This window comes from Tachysurus fulvidraco, chromosome 11 (assembly GCF_022655615.1).
Source record: "Tachysurus fulvidraco isolate hzauxx_2018 chromosome 11, HZAU_PFXX_2.0, whole genome shotgun sequence".
NCBI lineage: Eukaryota > Metazoa > Chordata > Actinopteri > Siluriformes > Bagridae > Tachysurus > Tachysurus fulvidraco.
This window is the reverse complement of record NC_062528.1, coordinates 15,722,155-15,739,739: the sequence shown is the minus strand read 5'-3', so window position 1 is coordinate 15,739,739 and position 17,585 is coordinate 15,722,155. Positions and strand designations below refer to the sequence as shown.

The 17,585-nt window shown below is 36.8% G+C and overlaps 1 protein-coding gene and 1 pseudogene across 1 annotated transcript; one reads left to right on the top strand and one right to left on the bottom strand.

The window, feature by feature from the left end:
• Positions 1–287: 287 nt before the first annotated feature.
• Positions 288–4,412, bottom strand: LOC125145931 (annotated as a pseudogene).
• Positions 4,413–7,357: 2,945 nt separating this feature from the next.
• On the top strand, positions 7,358–17,496 carry LOC113643680. Its single transcript, XM_047820821.1, has 17 exons — positions 7,358–7,681; positions 9,912–9,990; positions 10,083–10,463; positions 10,613–10,909; positions 11,269–11,562; positions 11,642–11,686; positions 11,785–12,126; positions 12,277–12,573; positions 12,659–12,773; positions 12,870–12,899; positions 13,001–13,027; positions 13,329–13,376; positions 13,479–13,511; positions 13,651–13,677; positions 13,758–13,808; positions 16,429–16,497; positions 17,015–17,496. The coding sequence occupies exons 2-17, from the start codon at positions 9,954–9,956 to the stop codon at positions 17,133–17,135; spliced, it is 2,214 nt and encodes a 737-aa protein (XP_047676777.1). The 5' UTR covers positions 7,358–7,681; positions 9,912–9,953; the 3' UTR covers positions 17,136–17,496.
• Positions 17,497–17,585: the final 89 nt, after the last annotated feature.

The following is a 17,585-nucleotide window of genomic DNA, read 5'->3' as shown; positions in this document are numbered from 1 at the left end:
ATATATATATAAAAATAAAAATAACCCAAATTGGGTGGTTTTCTCACGCAGATTCGTGCAGCAGTGAGGGAAAAAAAATCGCTCCGCATGATCTCGCAATAGTGATGTATATATATATATATATTGTTGTGTACTTGGAGACTATATGATTTATATATATATATATATATATATATATATATATATATATATATATATATATATATATATATATATATATATATATATATATATATATATATATATATATATATATATATATATATACGTGAACATTGAGTCTTTATTGTTGAGTCATGTTATACAATAACATGAGGGTAGACTAGACCAGACCCTAGCTTACCCTTAGGGGATTATTCTGCCCCAAAGCAATAAGGGTAGCCCCTAACTAAGTGTAATCCGCTAAATGCCGAGGTGGACGCCGCTCCCTTACTGGATACCGATGGCCTATTTGGGTTCCATTTTCTGCCGAGGGAGATAATGGTTCGTTAGCAAAAGAATCATTTGAGGTCATCGTAGGCTCCTTTGTGGAGACTAATGAAGTTGGAGAATTTACATCTGTGGCATCTGTGACCTCAGGAACATCTATAACGGTGCTGGCTCCACCAAGCAACTGATCAGTATGTCTCCTCCAGGAAAGATTGTCAGCAGTCTTAACCTTGTATGACACTGGACCTGTCTGGGCCTCCACAGTAACTGGAATCCATTTTGGACCACTACCATAGTTCCGAGCAAGCACTGATGAGCCTGTTGCAAAGAGTCTGTCTTTGGCTCGCAGATTCCGTCGCTGTACTTGATGCTCTTGTTGCCGTTGAACAGTTTCTTTGAGTGTTGCTGGTTTAATCAGCTCAAAGCTTGTCCTGAGCTCTCTGTTGAACAGCAAATGTGCTGGCGACACTTTGGTGGTTGTATGCGGAGTACTACGATAGAAGAGCAAGAAGCTGTGCAAACGCTGATGGAATGTGCCCTGCCCGAGCGACGCTTTCAAAGCATGTTTCATGGTTTGGACAAACCTTTCTGCTAACCTGTTAGTTGCAGGATGGTACGGTGATGACGTGATATGTTGTACACCATTTGCCCGTAGAAATGTGGCCATCTAGTGAGATGTGAATTGAGGGCCGTTATCTGAGACAAGTTGCACTGGTGATCCAAATCTACTGAAAATTTCTCCCAGTTTCTCAATTGTCTTTTCGGCTGAAGTAGATTTCATAATGGCCACCTCAGGCCACTTGCTGTGTGCATCCATGACTACCAACAGCATTTTGTCCTCGACTGGCCTGCAAAATCAATATGAATGCGATGCCATGGTTTTTCAGGATATTCCCACGAGTGCAACGGTGCAAGTTGTGGTGTGTTACGTATGCACTGGCATGAGGTACAGGTCCTGGCTTTTTCCTCAATTTGGCCATCTACTCCTGGCCACCAGAAGTAGTTCCTGGCAATCTCCTTCATGCGGACCATTCCACAGTGTCCTACGTGCAGCTGTTTTAGCACTGGATTGCATAAAGCCGGGGGAATAACCACTCTCCTTCCCCACAATAAACATCCTGACTGCACTGAAAGTTCAGGACGTCGAGAGATGTAAGGTTTCAGCTCCAGGTCATCGCTCTTTCGGTACTTTCGGTACTTGATGTCATAGGTGTGAGCTGATAACAACAAAGCCCAACTTTGCATCCTACTTGCAGCAAGAGCAGGAATGCCATGGTGTGGACAAAATATTGCAGTGAGTGGACGATGATCCATCAGCAGCGTGAATTTCCTTCCAAAAATATACTGGAAAAACTTACGTACTCCAAACACAATGCTCAATGCTTCTCGTTCAATCTGAGCATAGTTTGCTTCTGCTTTGCTCAGACTTCTGGAAGCAAATGCGATTGGCCTCTCTTGACCATTGGGCATGATGTGGGACAAGACAGTTCCCACACCATATGGGGAAGCATCGCAGGCCAGCTGAATAGGAAGAGCAGGGTCAAAATGAGTGAGTGCATTTGACCTTAGAAGCGTCTCCTTTGCTTTCTTGAATGACTCCTGGCATTCAGAGTTCCACTTCCAATCATTTTCATGGCATAACAATTTGTGCAGAGGTTTCAACAGTGTACAAATATTTGGAATGAAACGGCCATAATAGTTCAGTAAGCCGAGGAAAGACCGTAACTGGCTGACGTTTTTGGGTACTGGAGCATGCACAATAGCCTTAACCTTGGATGGGGATGTATGCAGACCAGAGGCATCAATGACATGGCCTAAGTATTCAACTGCAACTTGGAAAAATTCACATTTATCCTTACGCACTCTTAATCCGTATTCTTTCAGCCTCACAAGGGTAGCATCCAGGTGTTGTAAGTGCGACTCTTCATCCGTGCCAGTCACTAGAATGTCATCTAGATAACACACAACTTCTGGAAGCCCCACTAAAATCTGATCCATCGCTCGCTGAAAAATGGACGGAGCTGACGTAATTCCGAATGGCAAACGTTTATACCGAAATAGCCCTTTGTGGGTATTAATGGTGAGAAGTTCCCTGGACTGTTCCTCAACATGCATCTGTAGGTATGCTTGGTTGAGGTTGATTTTGCTGAATCTCTGTCCTCCTGTCAACTCCGCAAAAAGATCATTAATGTGAGGCAAGGGATATTGTTCAGCTGACAACACTGGATTTACCGTAACTTTAAAATCCCCACAGATCCTTATGCTTCCATCCTTCTTTATAACTGGAACAATAGGCGTTGCACACTTACTTACACTGACTGGTTCCAGCACTCCATTCCTCACAAGTTCATTTAAGCTCGCCTCTACTTTAGGTCTGAGTGCGTATGGCAGGGGCCGGGACTTTAAAAACTTTGGCTGGCTTCCCTGTTCCACTGTCAATTTCACTGTAATTCCTTCCATGCTGCCTAACTCCTGTTTGAAAATTTCACTGTGTTTTTCAAGGACACCTTTGAGGTCCAGGGTTTTAGGTGTCATCTTATGTATGGTCTGCCAGTCCACCTTTAGTTGTTCCAGCCAGGAACGTCCCATCAACGAGGGGTAATCACCTGCAACCACATACAATGGCAGTTTTTTTGTTTGTCCATTCAACTCAATTGTAACTTGGGTGAGCCCTTTCATGGTCACTGATTCTCCAGTATAAGTTTTAAGGACAACATCAGGTGGTTTGAGTAGCAGGTGGCTGAGTATTTCACTGTATACCGCATCTGACACCAGCGATACAGCAGCACCAGTGTCGATTTCCATTTTCACTGGCTGTCCTTCCAGCAGTGCAGTGACTTTATAAGCCTTAGTTCCACCTGCTACAGTGAGCACATGCAAAGGAAATTCCTCATCAGATGTGTCGGTACACTCTTTATTTTCCTGTCCAACTGTAAATACGCGCTTCTTTTGTTTCCTTCTGAAAACTGGTTTCTGATGTATTTTTTTCTTTTCCGTTTTATTTTTACATGCCCGCTCAATGTGTCCCTTTATCTTACAGCTGCGACACTCCATATCCTTAAACCAGCATGAAACAGGTGAATGTCCAGTCTTACCACAACGAAAACATGGGCTTTTAATTTCAGTTTGTTTTTCTGTCTCCATCTTGTACACTTTACTGTTTGAGCTCAATTGCTGGGCTTCTTTAGCAGCCAATTCCATAGATATACTTAGCTCAATTGCTCTTTGTAGTGTCAGGTTGCTCTCAGTTAACAGTCTTTTCTGTATGCCCTCACAGCGTAGTCCACATACTAATCTGTCCCGAAGTGTATCATTGAGCACATCACCAAATTCACAGTGTTCAGCTAATTTTTTTAGCACTGCCACAAACACTGCTACAGATTCCCCTTCTAGCTGCTGTCGTCTGTGAAAACGAAATCGCTCTGCAATTACTAAGGGCTTTGGAGAGAAATGTGCTTTAAGAGTGTTCACTATTTGCTCATACATTTTCTCTCCGGGTTTCTCTGGATGCAGGAGGTTGCGCAGTAGTGTATATGTCTTTGGACCTATTACACTCAAAAATGTGGGTACAACTTTCTCTTCAGTAATAGCATTAGCTGCTACAAAGTACTCAAATCTTTCTGTATAAGAGCACCACTGTTCACTGCTTTCCTCAAAAGGACCCAAATTTCCAAATACTGATGCCATTTTATCCGTTCTCTGTTGTTTAACAAGCAATTCAGTCGCTTATCTGAATCGTTGTCTTCCCTCCCCGCTTAGCAGCCAAGGCGCGAATTTGCTGAAGGTCGTAATCCGCGGCTTTCCGTCCACATTTCCGCCTATTTAAAACACACACGGGATAACGAGATCCTTGTCGCCACTTTTGTTGTGTACTTGGAGACTATATGACGCATTTATTAAAGGATGACACACATACACATGGATTAAACGAGAATGTTCTTCTCTCACATGTCAGAGAGAGACAAAACCGGAAAAACATCAACAACCGGAAACAGACGCAAAAGTGCATTCTGGGAAATGTAGTTAATTAACAGCATTAACAACATTATATATATATATATATATATATATATATATATATATATATATATATATATATATATATATATATATAATGTCAATATACGGAGCTGATTTCGTCATAACATGTAAAACACTCGCATTCTATGAAAATGTATATCACAGTAAATACATCAACGACTTCAAAAAAAAAATTTACTTCCCAATAAATGTGAAATATGAAAACATTACATGTAACAGTGTACAAGTTAAAGAACACGGAATATAATGAAGCTGTCAGGTCACAGTGTTAATAATAATAAAAGTTTATTAACTATACACAGTTTAATTCATAATAATAATAAAAATAAGTTACAGTTTGTCTGCAAAAATGAATGCTGGCAGAACTCTTACTGCTGGTGTCTCCTCCCCAGGAAGTCCATACACCAAACTGCCACACCAGGGAACACTGCTTGCTGCCATCAACTAATTACATAGAAAATATTAATGCCAGTCAAAAGGCATTTTATCCAAGAATTGCTCCTAAATTATCCTAATGATCCTGGGTGTGTCACGAATAAAATGGCGGTCGAACATGTTTACTTTCAAACCTTAACTTTATTTAACCTGAGCTGACCTCAGACATTCCCGCTGGTTTCAACCTCACAGCGAAGTTAAACAAAATGTAGAAGCAGAGCGGGAAATTGGAGGTCCTAACAAAATACGTTACGTAAACTCCGCCGTCTCAAACCCGTATCTAACACAGACATCATTTATAATAAAGTAGATTTAACATGTACAAAAGTAATATATAAAAAGCATTTACCTTATTCCTTCCAAGCTCTAATGAAGATGCCACGCGCGCTCACCTGTTCACTGACCTGGGATCTGTCGTGAGTCGGAGCACGGCTCCGTTTGGTAATCTCAGTTTAACTGAAGGAAAACCTAAATTGCGCATATAACAGTAGTATACAGTAAAGCAGATTTTTTTATGGCTATGAACATCGTTAAATACATATTGAATAACTTACGTTTCAGACAGTATTTCACTCGCTTTCATCTGAAGACGCAAAGATGGCAGCTTCTCGCACAGGTGTCGTCTGATTTTCACGTTGACGTGCATGCTCTCTTTAACGTCCATGTTCCCAGGGTTTATACTGTATATACTGTATACTTATTGACTATGTATTTGATAGAATATATAAAATTAAGTGAAGAAAGTGTTATTGACTATGTTTTCTTTTTTTTTTCTTTACAGATTTTTATATAATAATTTCAATTTTAAAATGTATTAATTGATGAAAATATTAATTGATTAACATTTTTAGTAATCTCTCTTATAATTGTACTTTGTGGCTTGATGTCAAGCATACAGTACATACTCCCACTGCTGTCTAACGTATAGTATTAAACTAATACTGTAGGTGCTACCGGCACTAACAGAAATTATGTATTTGTGGCTATTAAATTTCATTCATTCATTCATTCATTCATTCATTCATTCCAGTAAGAAATATTGTATTTTAAATGTGCTGTAAATGTAAATGTAAGTTTGCCTAACACTTTTGTTTTGACTGCTTGTATTTTAAGTAAAACCTCCAGTACCTCCAATATAATATCATGTTTAATGCATGAATAATTGTGAATAGAAATCATTTGTGCTTTTTCATTTTCATGTTTAATTTGTTGCTTTGAAGAATGTTCTTAAACCTTCTGGTGGATTGTAGATATTTTGTTAATGTTTTTTTTTTTTTTTTTTTTTTTTTTTTTTTTGGAAATGAGACACTGCTTAGGTCATTTGTTCTTTGGACATAAACTAACTGAACTTCTCAAAGTTCTCGGAACTCTTAAATTAGAAGACTCCAAGTTCTCTCTTCCATGATTTCAACTTCTCTATTGGTTCTCGGTTTTCTTGAATGTCTTGTTCTTATTATTGTTGTAAAAAAAATCATCCCCCAACACAGCCTTACTGAAACTGGACACTGAAGGGATCATCAGAGTTACAGCAACTGTCCCAAATTTGCACACAGATGCACTATTTAATTTTTTATATGATTTGTAATATTTCTTGAAAAATCATGATTTTTTAAAAAAAAAAAAATAGGGAGATGTTGTTAACCTAAACAACTTCCCTGAAACCTCTCAGTATCATACCTGCAGACGCAGTTCAGTAAAACATTTTAATAATATGTGGACATATACTGGTCACTTTAATAGGAACCCATCCAATTTGCCTGTGTGTGTGTGTGTGTGTGTGTGTGTGTGTGTGTGTGTGTGTGTGTGTGTGTGTGTGTGTGTGTGTGTGTGTGTGTGTGTGTGTGTGTGTGTGTGTGTGTGTGTGTGTGTGTGTGATCTTAAAAACCTTGATCTTAAACCGTGATCTTAAATATAATTGATTGCTCAGTTTTGAGCCTGTCTTGAGCCTGTGAGGTGATTACGCACAGCTACATGCAATCAATATATATTTATACATTACAGCTGCTTTAGGAATCAGTTGTAATTTGTCTAAATTGCTTCTTATATGTTCCAGTTTTGTGTATTTAGGGGATTTACACACAGTGAGTATGAAGTTAATGACATTGTTTGCTTAACAGAGAAAGAGTAATGGGGTTGTGCTCCAAGAGACTGAGTGTATGCTGTGGCTCAGGCATTTATCTCAACATGCTAGACTTCCTGAGACTTTGAACAAGAATAAGTTCACTTATTCACTTATAGTGAATAAGTTTAAAACAGTAGCAAATCAATGGAATAAATATACAAGAGCTAACGCTTCAATTTTACTCATTCAAGGGATGCCCCATTAGTTTGCCAATCTCTGACTTTCTGCACCTGGATTTACAGCTGCACATCACTTTTGCAAATCATTTCACAGAGATGGGTGATGTAAAAATGAATGCGAAAAAACATTTGATATTTGTAGCTGCAGATTTAAGAAACTGTAGTTATTGACTTGGGTTTGTGCTAGAATTATCCAAGAAAAATGCATTTGTGAGAAAATATTCTACAGACATGAAAACCTCATTGTACATTTCTTAAACACTGTGGTTGCTTATACAACCTCCCTCTTTTTATAACCACATTGCCTGTCATGTGAGTGGGTGGGATGCAATGCTTTGTTATTAGCAGCAAAAATGGTCTTGTATTTTGTGTTTAAGCTTCTGAGCAGCAGAAGAGTTCATGTGCATTACGACTGCTATATGTGAGCTGATTGGTGTGGAATAGATTTCTAAGGAGGAACACAAGATATCCATTTGTAAGTATGTATGTATGTATGAAGGTATGTATGTTTGTATGTATGAAGGTATTAATAACTAAATTATTAAAGGATTGTAAAAATTGAAGTGTTGTTTAACATATTATGGCACATTTTAAAGTTAAACAGTGTTTTATAATGCAAAATTGTTTTAGGTTTACAAACTGTTACAGTAGCTTCCATGTATAATGATGCTTCTAGGCTTCTGTACAATTTTTTCTGTTGCTTTATCAGTACTTCATTATAAAATGCCCATCTCGATTAAAGAGGAAGTAAGGACTAAAGAGTAATATATAGTTTTACAAAACTACACGTAGGGGTTGTGCATGCATACATAATAATCAGCTGTGCTACTCTGTATGATTATACTGTTTATACTATTTTATTTCTCCTGATTATAGAATGACTCCATACTTGTTTGTTACAATTACCTTTATCTGCTCAATGAGCAGTCAGTGTTAAATTGTAAATTGAAAAAGTTTCACCCAACAGATATCTGCCTGAAAACTTAATAATATGATCCATATCAATTATAAATTTATATCTTAAAATAATTTCTTTGATGTTTAGAAGCCTAATATACTCTCACTTCTGCTTTTTTTTACTGCTAAAATAGAATCATAAATGCGTGTGAAGAGATGGTGGGGATCTTTCTTTAGTAGAATATTCATATCTGGAACATTCTCTAATGCCAGTAATTGAATAATTATATTTATTTTTAAGTTACTATGCATTGAATTTGCTACTGTATACATATTAGATTTTGCTACATTGTTTTCTTTTATGAATCCTCTCATTTTAAATACTCTATTCTCTAGTAGTGTCAGTGAAAGGACAAGAATCACATATTTTCCAGAATAATTAAATTAGCTACAAAACAAACCTAGAATTTGCTAGTTATGTACTGTATGTAACAACCAATTCAGAAAATTCTAAATAAGCACCAGAGTGTAAAGAATCACGAAGATACCCTCTTACTGTATGTACATGCATTCTGAGACCTTCCAACGTGTTGAGGTGACGTAATGTACTGTATAGCCATATTTCCCTGGAACCTAGAAACATGGTCAATAACATGGAAAATAGCATCATAACGGGGCGAGAATACAGAATTAAGAAATGGAAATATAGTTGAGTGATGGCAGTCATGCTTATATCCTTGGAAGGAAATGTTGGCATTGTCGAAATGGAGAACTTGCACAGGGAGGTCTAGGTAGCAGAATAACAGAGTTCTTAGAGTGGAACTTCTAAGGAATGGCCATGAGAAAAGACCCAAAATAGAAGTTTCATGTCATGGTAGCAGCTGCATGTTCAATCTGTTTACTGACATGAAAGTGACTAAAATTTGACTTTGTTTATCGTGTTTATCAGCTTAGCATGCCTTATAGTCTGTGCAGTCAGCACAGCTATTGTTACTGTGAGATACAAGACATTGGCTGCATACAGCAGGGCTTAAACACTTGCTACATCAGGAATAAGTTGTCTAGTAATGGAGGTAAAACCAGTTCCAGCCTCAAAGCTGTGTCTTAAATGCAATGAACTAATTTGAAAGCAGTGTGTGGTGACAATGACACACCACGCAAATTCATTAGCAGCAAATAGTCACAAGCCCACTGGTTGGTTATACAGTGCAAGATGTACAACACTGAGGCAGAACCTACAAAATGTTATCAGCTCATAATATTAGCAGCTCAGTAAAATTATTGTTTTTTATTTACAATAAAGTCTACTTTTGGCATCAAAACTCCGAGCTTCTCTGGCAGATGATTTTTCTATGAAAAACCCAAACTATCAGAGGAGGTAGAAGTGATTTCTGCATATTGAGCTACATGGATCAAGTTTACAGAGATACTGAATATCACACTGTGTGATAGCTATTAAGGCAGTGTTAAAGACTGAACTTGATAGTAAGCACCATGCAGTGTGCTAGTAGTTTTCTAGTAAAGGTTTCATGCTGGATGAAATCTACACTCATTGTGGCAGAAGAAATGAGTGGAAGCTTTACACGACACACAAACTGCTAAGCACAATGCTCCAAATGGTGTATATGTGGACTGACATTTGGTTTTAAGAAAAAAATCCATTTTTTTTTATTCTGTTAGTAAATACTGACACCCCCCACACCCACACACCCACACACACACATCTAATTAAGCTTTCACAGAACAAATGTTGTATTCCCAGATAATTGTCTTATAATCTTATTAACTTTATATCATGTCTATTCTAGATTTGCCATTTCCGTTTATCTGCATCATTTTGGCCTGAGATCATGAAACGGTTGCTGTTTCTGGATATAATACTTTACGGTATGGTGTGTTTTAAACTTGTTTATGTATGGAACAATAATAGTGAGTTATGAACATGGAAATGAACTAATATACCATATTTTGGCACACAGGCATCTTGTTCAGCAAAACCTGGGCCTGGAGTGTTAAAATGCCTTCAGTCATTCATGGCCTACACAAATCCTGCCTCGTTATACCATGTAGATTCACCTATAATTGGAGTCCTCCTAACAACCCAAATCGGATAGTGTGGTATCAGTATGTTAACCGTGGATATCCTCTAGTGTTTGATGCCTGGTACCCTACTTCAGTGATTGATAAGTACAGAGGAAAAACCAGATTATATTCGGAACAACATGGGAACTGCAGTCTAGTGATTCAGCACCTTAGTCCTTCCCATCATGGAGACAGAATATATACTTGGGTAGACCCTGAACATATTGGATGGACAACCTTCAAATTCTATCATTTTAGTACTTTAATCCATATTGATTGTAAGTGTTACATTTACTTACTTTTTTGTCCTTTTCAATCAAATTGACAGTTAAAAATTTATTTTTTGTGTCTGTGAAAATGTAACTTTGTAACATAAAATTTATCAGATGAATATAATTGTGTTTTCTGTTCATTTTGAATGAGGCAGCATATCCACAAAACCCCATTGTTGACATTTCTGGAGGTCAGAAAATTGGGAACAACATTACAGTTCAGTGCAGAACGTATCACACGTGTCCTTACAGACGACCCTCTATGAGTCTGAGTGGGATAGAGAATAAATCCAGAACAGACGAATTGAAAGATATAGACATTGGTGATGGCAAATGGGAAATCACACTGACACGTGTAGGGGTTGTTTTGGCTGAAAGTAACAACATTCAATGTTCTGTTACACACCATGGGGGTTTGTCTGCGGTCACCACAACAACACATAATGCCACATGTAAGTAATATTTTTATACTGTATATTTTTGAATAGATCATTTTGTTCATAAAACTGTCTGCATTGCTATGTGTATTCTCATACATCTGTAGGGTTCCTAGACTGATCCTGAGTGGAATCTGTGTCCTTTTTTTAAATTTCCTTGTCTTGAAGTCATTTATGAAAGACCTTACATACTTGGTGGAACTGTTAACAATTTCTGTCCTAAAATATTTTTTCCACATGATGTTTCAACATATGTATTTGTGAATGATCATCACTACAATATGCAGCAATACTTCTATGTGATCTTCAAACAGCTATATCCTCCCACTTAATAAAACATGTGCTTTCACAAAGGTTTCTAATTTTATTTTCAGGTACATATAAGGATATAACCATTAACCCTGATGTGGCTGATGTTGTAGAGGGTGTTGGAAAGAATTTCACTTGCACAGTTTTCCATTCTTGTAAGGGTCATCCTCCAGTTTTCACCTGGAACTACAAAGATTTACCAGAGACTGTGGAGACTAAAAAAGGCCTTTCATTACCCTGGGCCACCTACTCCAATATATTATATATAGCTTCACTGGAGGATGATGGCAAGAAATTGACATGTACTGCAACATTTCCGGGTGGAAAGATTACATCTTCTATTGTTTTACAGGTTCAAAGTGAGTGACTCAATGTTAATAACTGCATGATTAAAGCCGTTTACTGTTTAATTTATATAACTTCTTGTTCTTATTAAAGGTCTACAATATGTGCCCAAAGTGGTGGATCCCTTTGAGAATGACAGTATGTGTTTATTTCTATTTTATACTTTGTCAGTATAAAGATTAAAGTGTTCTTATAATCATATATTTCTTAGCAACCTTTGGCTTGCTTTATTTCAGCTCTTCACATTTTTGAGGCAAACGTGGTACCCAAGATCAGTGCTCTGACCCGCTCTTGTGTGGTGATACCCTGTACTTTCCAGACTGGTGACATGCCTATTATGCGCCTTCGAGGTTTGTGGTACACCAGTAATGGTGAATATGTTTACCACACCGGACAGTTTGATGTTATGGACAACTTTAAGGGCCGCACGCAGCTTCTGGGAAATCCGGATGAACAGAACTGCACTTTAGAGATTGATAATGTCCAAGCCCATGATAATGGGCCATTCTGTTTCCATGCAGAAAAAGGCAATGATAAGTACAGATTCAACCACAGCTGTGTGTTCATCATTATGAAAGGTGAATCAGAGGTTTAATCATGTTAAGTGCATGTTTTTAATCCATCAGCCATGAACTTGGTTGTATTCTAGCACTTCTATGACCATTAAATGATGGTTATGAACATATAGTACAAAAACATAAACCATCTTCATCTCTCTTTGAATGCAGCATCTCCAGACAAACCTGTGATATCAGCTCTTCCAGAGGAGATGGAGCCAGGCAAGCGATTCACAATAAAGTGTACTGTTACGCATACGTGTTCCTCACATCCCCCAAAAATCACATGGAATGTTCAGGCTGCCCGAGAAGTGGTGAGCCATGTGGAGAAAAGTGCAGGTAAATGGGAAACAACCTCCACAATTACTTTCATCCCAACTGGCTATGAAAAAGAAGATAATCTCATTTGTCAAGCTACTTTCTGGAGAGGAAAGAAAGAAGAAAGCTCAACATTTTTAAGTGTGAAACGTGAGTATGGCAACATCCTTCATCATATTTGTTTATTTGTTAAAATACTGCCATGATGTATTGTGACTTGTGTGTATTTTTTTAGGATATGAAGGACTGGGTATGGAGACTGTGGGACTTTATATAATTCTGCCATTGTTTTCATTTTTCCTTCTTTCTATTGTTGCTGGAATTATCATTTATAGGAGAAAAGTCCAGAAGTAAGTTTTTACATTTACACTTTCATGTTCGTTCTAAATTGTTTTTTTTTTTCTTCAAATATTTGTAATATTGAAATATTGACTCTACAATGACAGGAAAACTAGTGATGAACCAACTGAAAGAAGGCAAGAATATTTTATTTAAAATTTGTTTATATTATTATATATTATATGCAGAAATGTTTTTCACAGTAAAATAAATCTATTTTCATTTTCTTTTTAAATAGAAGATCAATTTGGACTCAAATTTCAAGGTAAGAACAAACTCTAATTCTCTTGTCTTCAGACTCAGTCTAGACACAGTGTTAACCAAAGTGTGAGAGAGACAACTATAAGAAAATGTTATATAGCTGTGTGAGAATGTTAATATTGCAGAGCTACACAGTGCAGTCTGATATAAGCAAAATAGAAAAAATAACAATTGTATTTTTATGGTGACCAAAAAGAGATCAGTTTAGACATTATTTATATTATAATTGCCTGTCAAAATTATTGGCAATCAATATTTTCTCCTTTCCAAAAAATAATCTCTTCATTTTAACTTTCATTTTAAAGGAGACATGATGGTGCTGCAAGTTGGTTAAACTCTTCTGTGGAAACCTGGTATTTACTGAAGACATTTGCTCAAATTTGTGTCTTTTTGCATTTGTTATTGACAAATATCTTGAATAGTTAAACATATAACCTTATTTATATGACCAACAGCAAACCTCCAAGGCCTCCAAAACCAGAGAAAAGGTAACCTTTGTTATAAAATAACATACTAAATAACTGAAACTGAACTGTTGTTTCTGTAACTTAAATAATATACTACAGTACTTAATGTTCAATGTACAATGTTTAATATTCATTAAACCTTATACCAACATTTTCTTAGGCGTAGCATCTGGAGCAGGTTTTCTAGGTGAGGTTTTATATAAACATATGTTTTACAAATTTCCCATAATTATCATCATTATATTTTTTTTTATTGTTTTTTTACAGGAGGGGTCCAATGGCCAGTACAGATCTGACAGTGCAGTACCATGGTGACAGGTGATACTTTTATGTAAAAAAAAAAAAAAGAAAGAAAGAAAATGAGCTACATATGATATTGTTGAGATTGAAATATTGTGAAATGATGTTACTTACCTCCCACATCTGTCCATTACTTACAGCTTACCTAAATTTTTGTCTTGTAAAAGTTTTCACTGACACATGAAAGTAAAATTGATGTGTCGCTTCAAACAGCAGCCAAAGATGCTGTATAATGGCAACAGATTCCATTACATTTAAATTTACATTTACAGCATTTGGCAGACACCCTTATCCAGAGCGACATACGGATGTGCTTAAGTCTCTATCATTGGATACATTAACTCTGGTTCACTAGGTTACATGCTTACAGTTTTTTTCAGTCGCTAACAAGTGTTTGTCCAAACAGTTGTCACATTTTCAAAACTCTAAACACAATTAGCACAGCATCAGTCTTTTGTGGCCATACCATTCACACATTTCATGTCGTTTTCACACAATATGCACAACATCCCACAATAGCAAAAACAATATTCCAAACCTTAGATACAGTATTAAAACCTCTGCTCCTGCAATGATATCAGTTCAAAAACAATGTATCTCAGCTGATAATAAACAAACAATTGAATAATTGACACACAGCTGCTTGGGTTGGGTGAATTGGGTGAATGTTGGGTGAATTGGGCCAACCACGCTGATTCCAGTCTGGCTTAGACTCAGTGGCAAGGGTTATTTTTTCTATTACTATAAAATGAGGACTTCAGAAAACAGAAACAGAAAAAGACAAACACTGTAATTTCTGGACGTGGAAGAGGAAGAGCAAGTGGCCCAGGGAGAAGACCAGCTCCAGTGAAAGATGCAGGGCCAGGGAGAGGTGCAGTGAGAGGTGCAGTGAGAGGTGCAGTAAGAGGTGCAGTAAGAGGTGCAGTGAGAGATGCAGTGAGAGGTGCAGTGAGAGGTGCAGTAAGAGGTGCAGTGAGAGGTGCAGTGAGAGGTGCAGTGAGAGGTGCAGTGAGAGGTGCAGTAGGAGGTGCAGTGAGAGGTGCAGTGAGAGGTGCAGTAGGAGGTGCAGTTAGAGGTGCAGTGAGAGGTGCAGTGAGAGGTGCAGTGAGAGGTGCAGTGAGAGGTGCAGTGAGAGGTGCAGTAGGAGGTGCAGTGAGAGGTGCAGTGAGAGGTGCAGTAGGAGGTGCAGTTAGAGGTGCAGTGAGAGGTGCAGTAGGAGGTGCAGGTGCAGTGAGAGGTGCAGGTGCAGGAAGAGGAGCAGGCCCAAGGAGAGGGCAAGGTAGAGGTGTAAGAATGCGTGGTGGTGGCATTCCAAGGGCTGCAAGAACAGTAGTCAGTGATGAAATTCGTGCCACTATCATTGACCATGTAATCAACCACGGTCTCTCACTAAGAGACAGTTCAAGATTGCCAAGGGTGCATCCGACATACTGTACCAAGAGGTTTTAACCCAGGTGCATCGCCTTGGATGATATCAGATGTGATGTTGATGAAAACATGTGGCCTAAGCCTGAAGATTGCAGGGATTAGATACATTAATTTTGTGCTGTTTATAGTTCCCCCCCTTCTTATCTGGGCTTTTTGCTGTTTTGTTTTTTGTTTTTCAGAATGCTCTTATATATGATATTTTGTTCACTGTAAGCAATACAGTAAAACTTTTTCTGATCTATTATATTGTGTTTCTACTGTACCTCCTTTAGTAAACAGTAAAGAAAAAAATAACTGATTTGCTTTTTACTGGAATGCATTTGAATGTGAACATTACTGTACATGTGGACATACTGTTCCCAACCCAGACATTTTGTGTAAAAGGTGGATTGCATGTTACCTGAAACATAAAAGTCTATGCAGTTTTTCTAATGTCAACAATAGCCAGTATTTTGAAACCTGGTGTACTTTGATTGACTGCATATACCTTGTGAAGTGAAAACAAGTGTTATTCTTTGACAGAATAATTTCATTTTGAGTCAGATTTCCAGTGTTTTGGTAAAGTTAGTGTGTGCAGAGAAAGATGTGTTCTGTTTTGAAATGGAGAGTTAGTATATATTTAACAAAATGTGTTTTTGAGAGAAACACAAAATGTGTTTTTGATTATCAATTTGGCCAATTGTGTTTTGTAGGTGTAAGTCTGTGTTAAGAGTTTAGAAAAAATATCTTAATTATAGGTAAGCGCTCGTTAGCGATTAAAAAAAACTGTAAGATACCATGAGTCTAAAACATTGTTCAAGTTTTTTTATGTACAGTGCAATCACGCAGTACACATCTTTCAAGTGTTGATTGCTGAATCCTTTCTGTTTCCTCATCAGGAGGTGAAATGCACGGTCCATTCGTTTACAGTCTGGCAATCAAAATATTTTGTGATTCTACAATCAAAAGATTTTTTGGTTCTTACATTCTAATACTTTTGGATGAGATTGTGTTTGAACTTGACCAATAAGATCAGATCAGATTTGTCAATTTACTCTAAATACAATAAATGTTAAATGTATTTAACTTATCAACATATATATATATATAGTAAATTAGTTTGCATAATATATGGAAAAAATAATGCAGGGTATTATGCAAGATGTGTTTTTGTACAAATGCAATTTTTTTAAAAAAAATCCTAAATAGAAAATGAAACTCTAATTCACAGAACAAACATTGGCAGTGCAGCAGCCACATCTGCAGGATTCTCTAAACCCCACTTTCCATCACCAAAGAGGTACAGTACTGTACAGTACATTATCTGTTATAGGCCTAAATTGAAATGCTTCCTTTCTATAATCACATAAGTCCTACAGAACATAAAAATAGACAATGCTTATTACATTTAAATAATATTAGTGTAATATTGTGATTATAATTTTAGTTGAAATATTTATAAAGCAAAGGGCTTAATAAATAACACAACTGTAGCAGTTAAAAATACATTCAACATTCTACATACAGTATCTCACTCTGCCTTCTTCTCTGTCCATATCTACTGTATGTCTTTATTTCTCTCCATTTCTAAACTATGCATTACAGTGCACCAAAATACTAAAAATATCAGGAGCTGACCACTTAGCAGTAAGTATATAATAATATATTTTTGATAGGACCAATTTTATTTAGCATTTTATAACAGCTACCACAAATATTATAATTAGTCCATTAGTAAACTGCACTCTGGTTCAGTTCAGGGTATTTTTAATGCTGTGCTTTTTCTTAATTTGTCTTTTTCCTGAAATTCTTTATAGCATTATGATAAGGATGATTACACCAACACTGGAGATTTCAAAATGCATCGAAAAATGTAATGATGACAGAAGACAGAGTCTTCTACTTCTACTATGCAAAAGTGCTGTTACTGCTGTTTAGTTTTTTTAGTTTTTGTTTTTTTTTTCCAATAAGGCTTGGCTAATTTGAATCTTATGCAGTTTTTACTTATGCTGCTTGTGTAGAATAGTCAAAAAACAGAAGTAGTTACCATAACACATAACAGGTGTTTTGTAATGCCACATAAAATAGTGATATAAGGAAAAGCAACTTGGATACTGAGAATACTGTAAACATTTTTGTTCTTCAACATTAAAAATGTCATTTCATTTTCAGATATATGTATATATGTATATGCTGGCAATATGATTCATAGACACCATGTTATAACATATTGTCTCTGACAAATTCTTTATGTATTATGTTATGGGCATGTGGAATGAGAATAAAGACTGGAACATTTGTTGGTGGCTAATATAATCCTTCACTCATTGCAAAAAAAAAAAAAAAATACATAGTATTATGATAAACTAGATATAGATATATATTTGT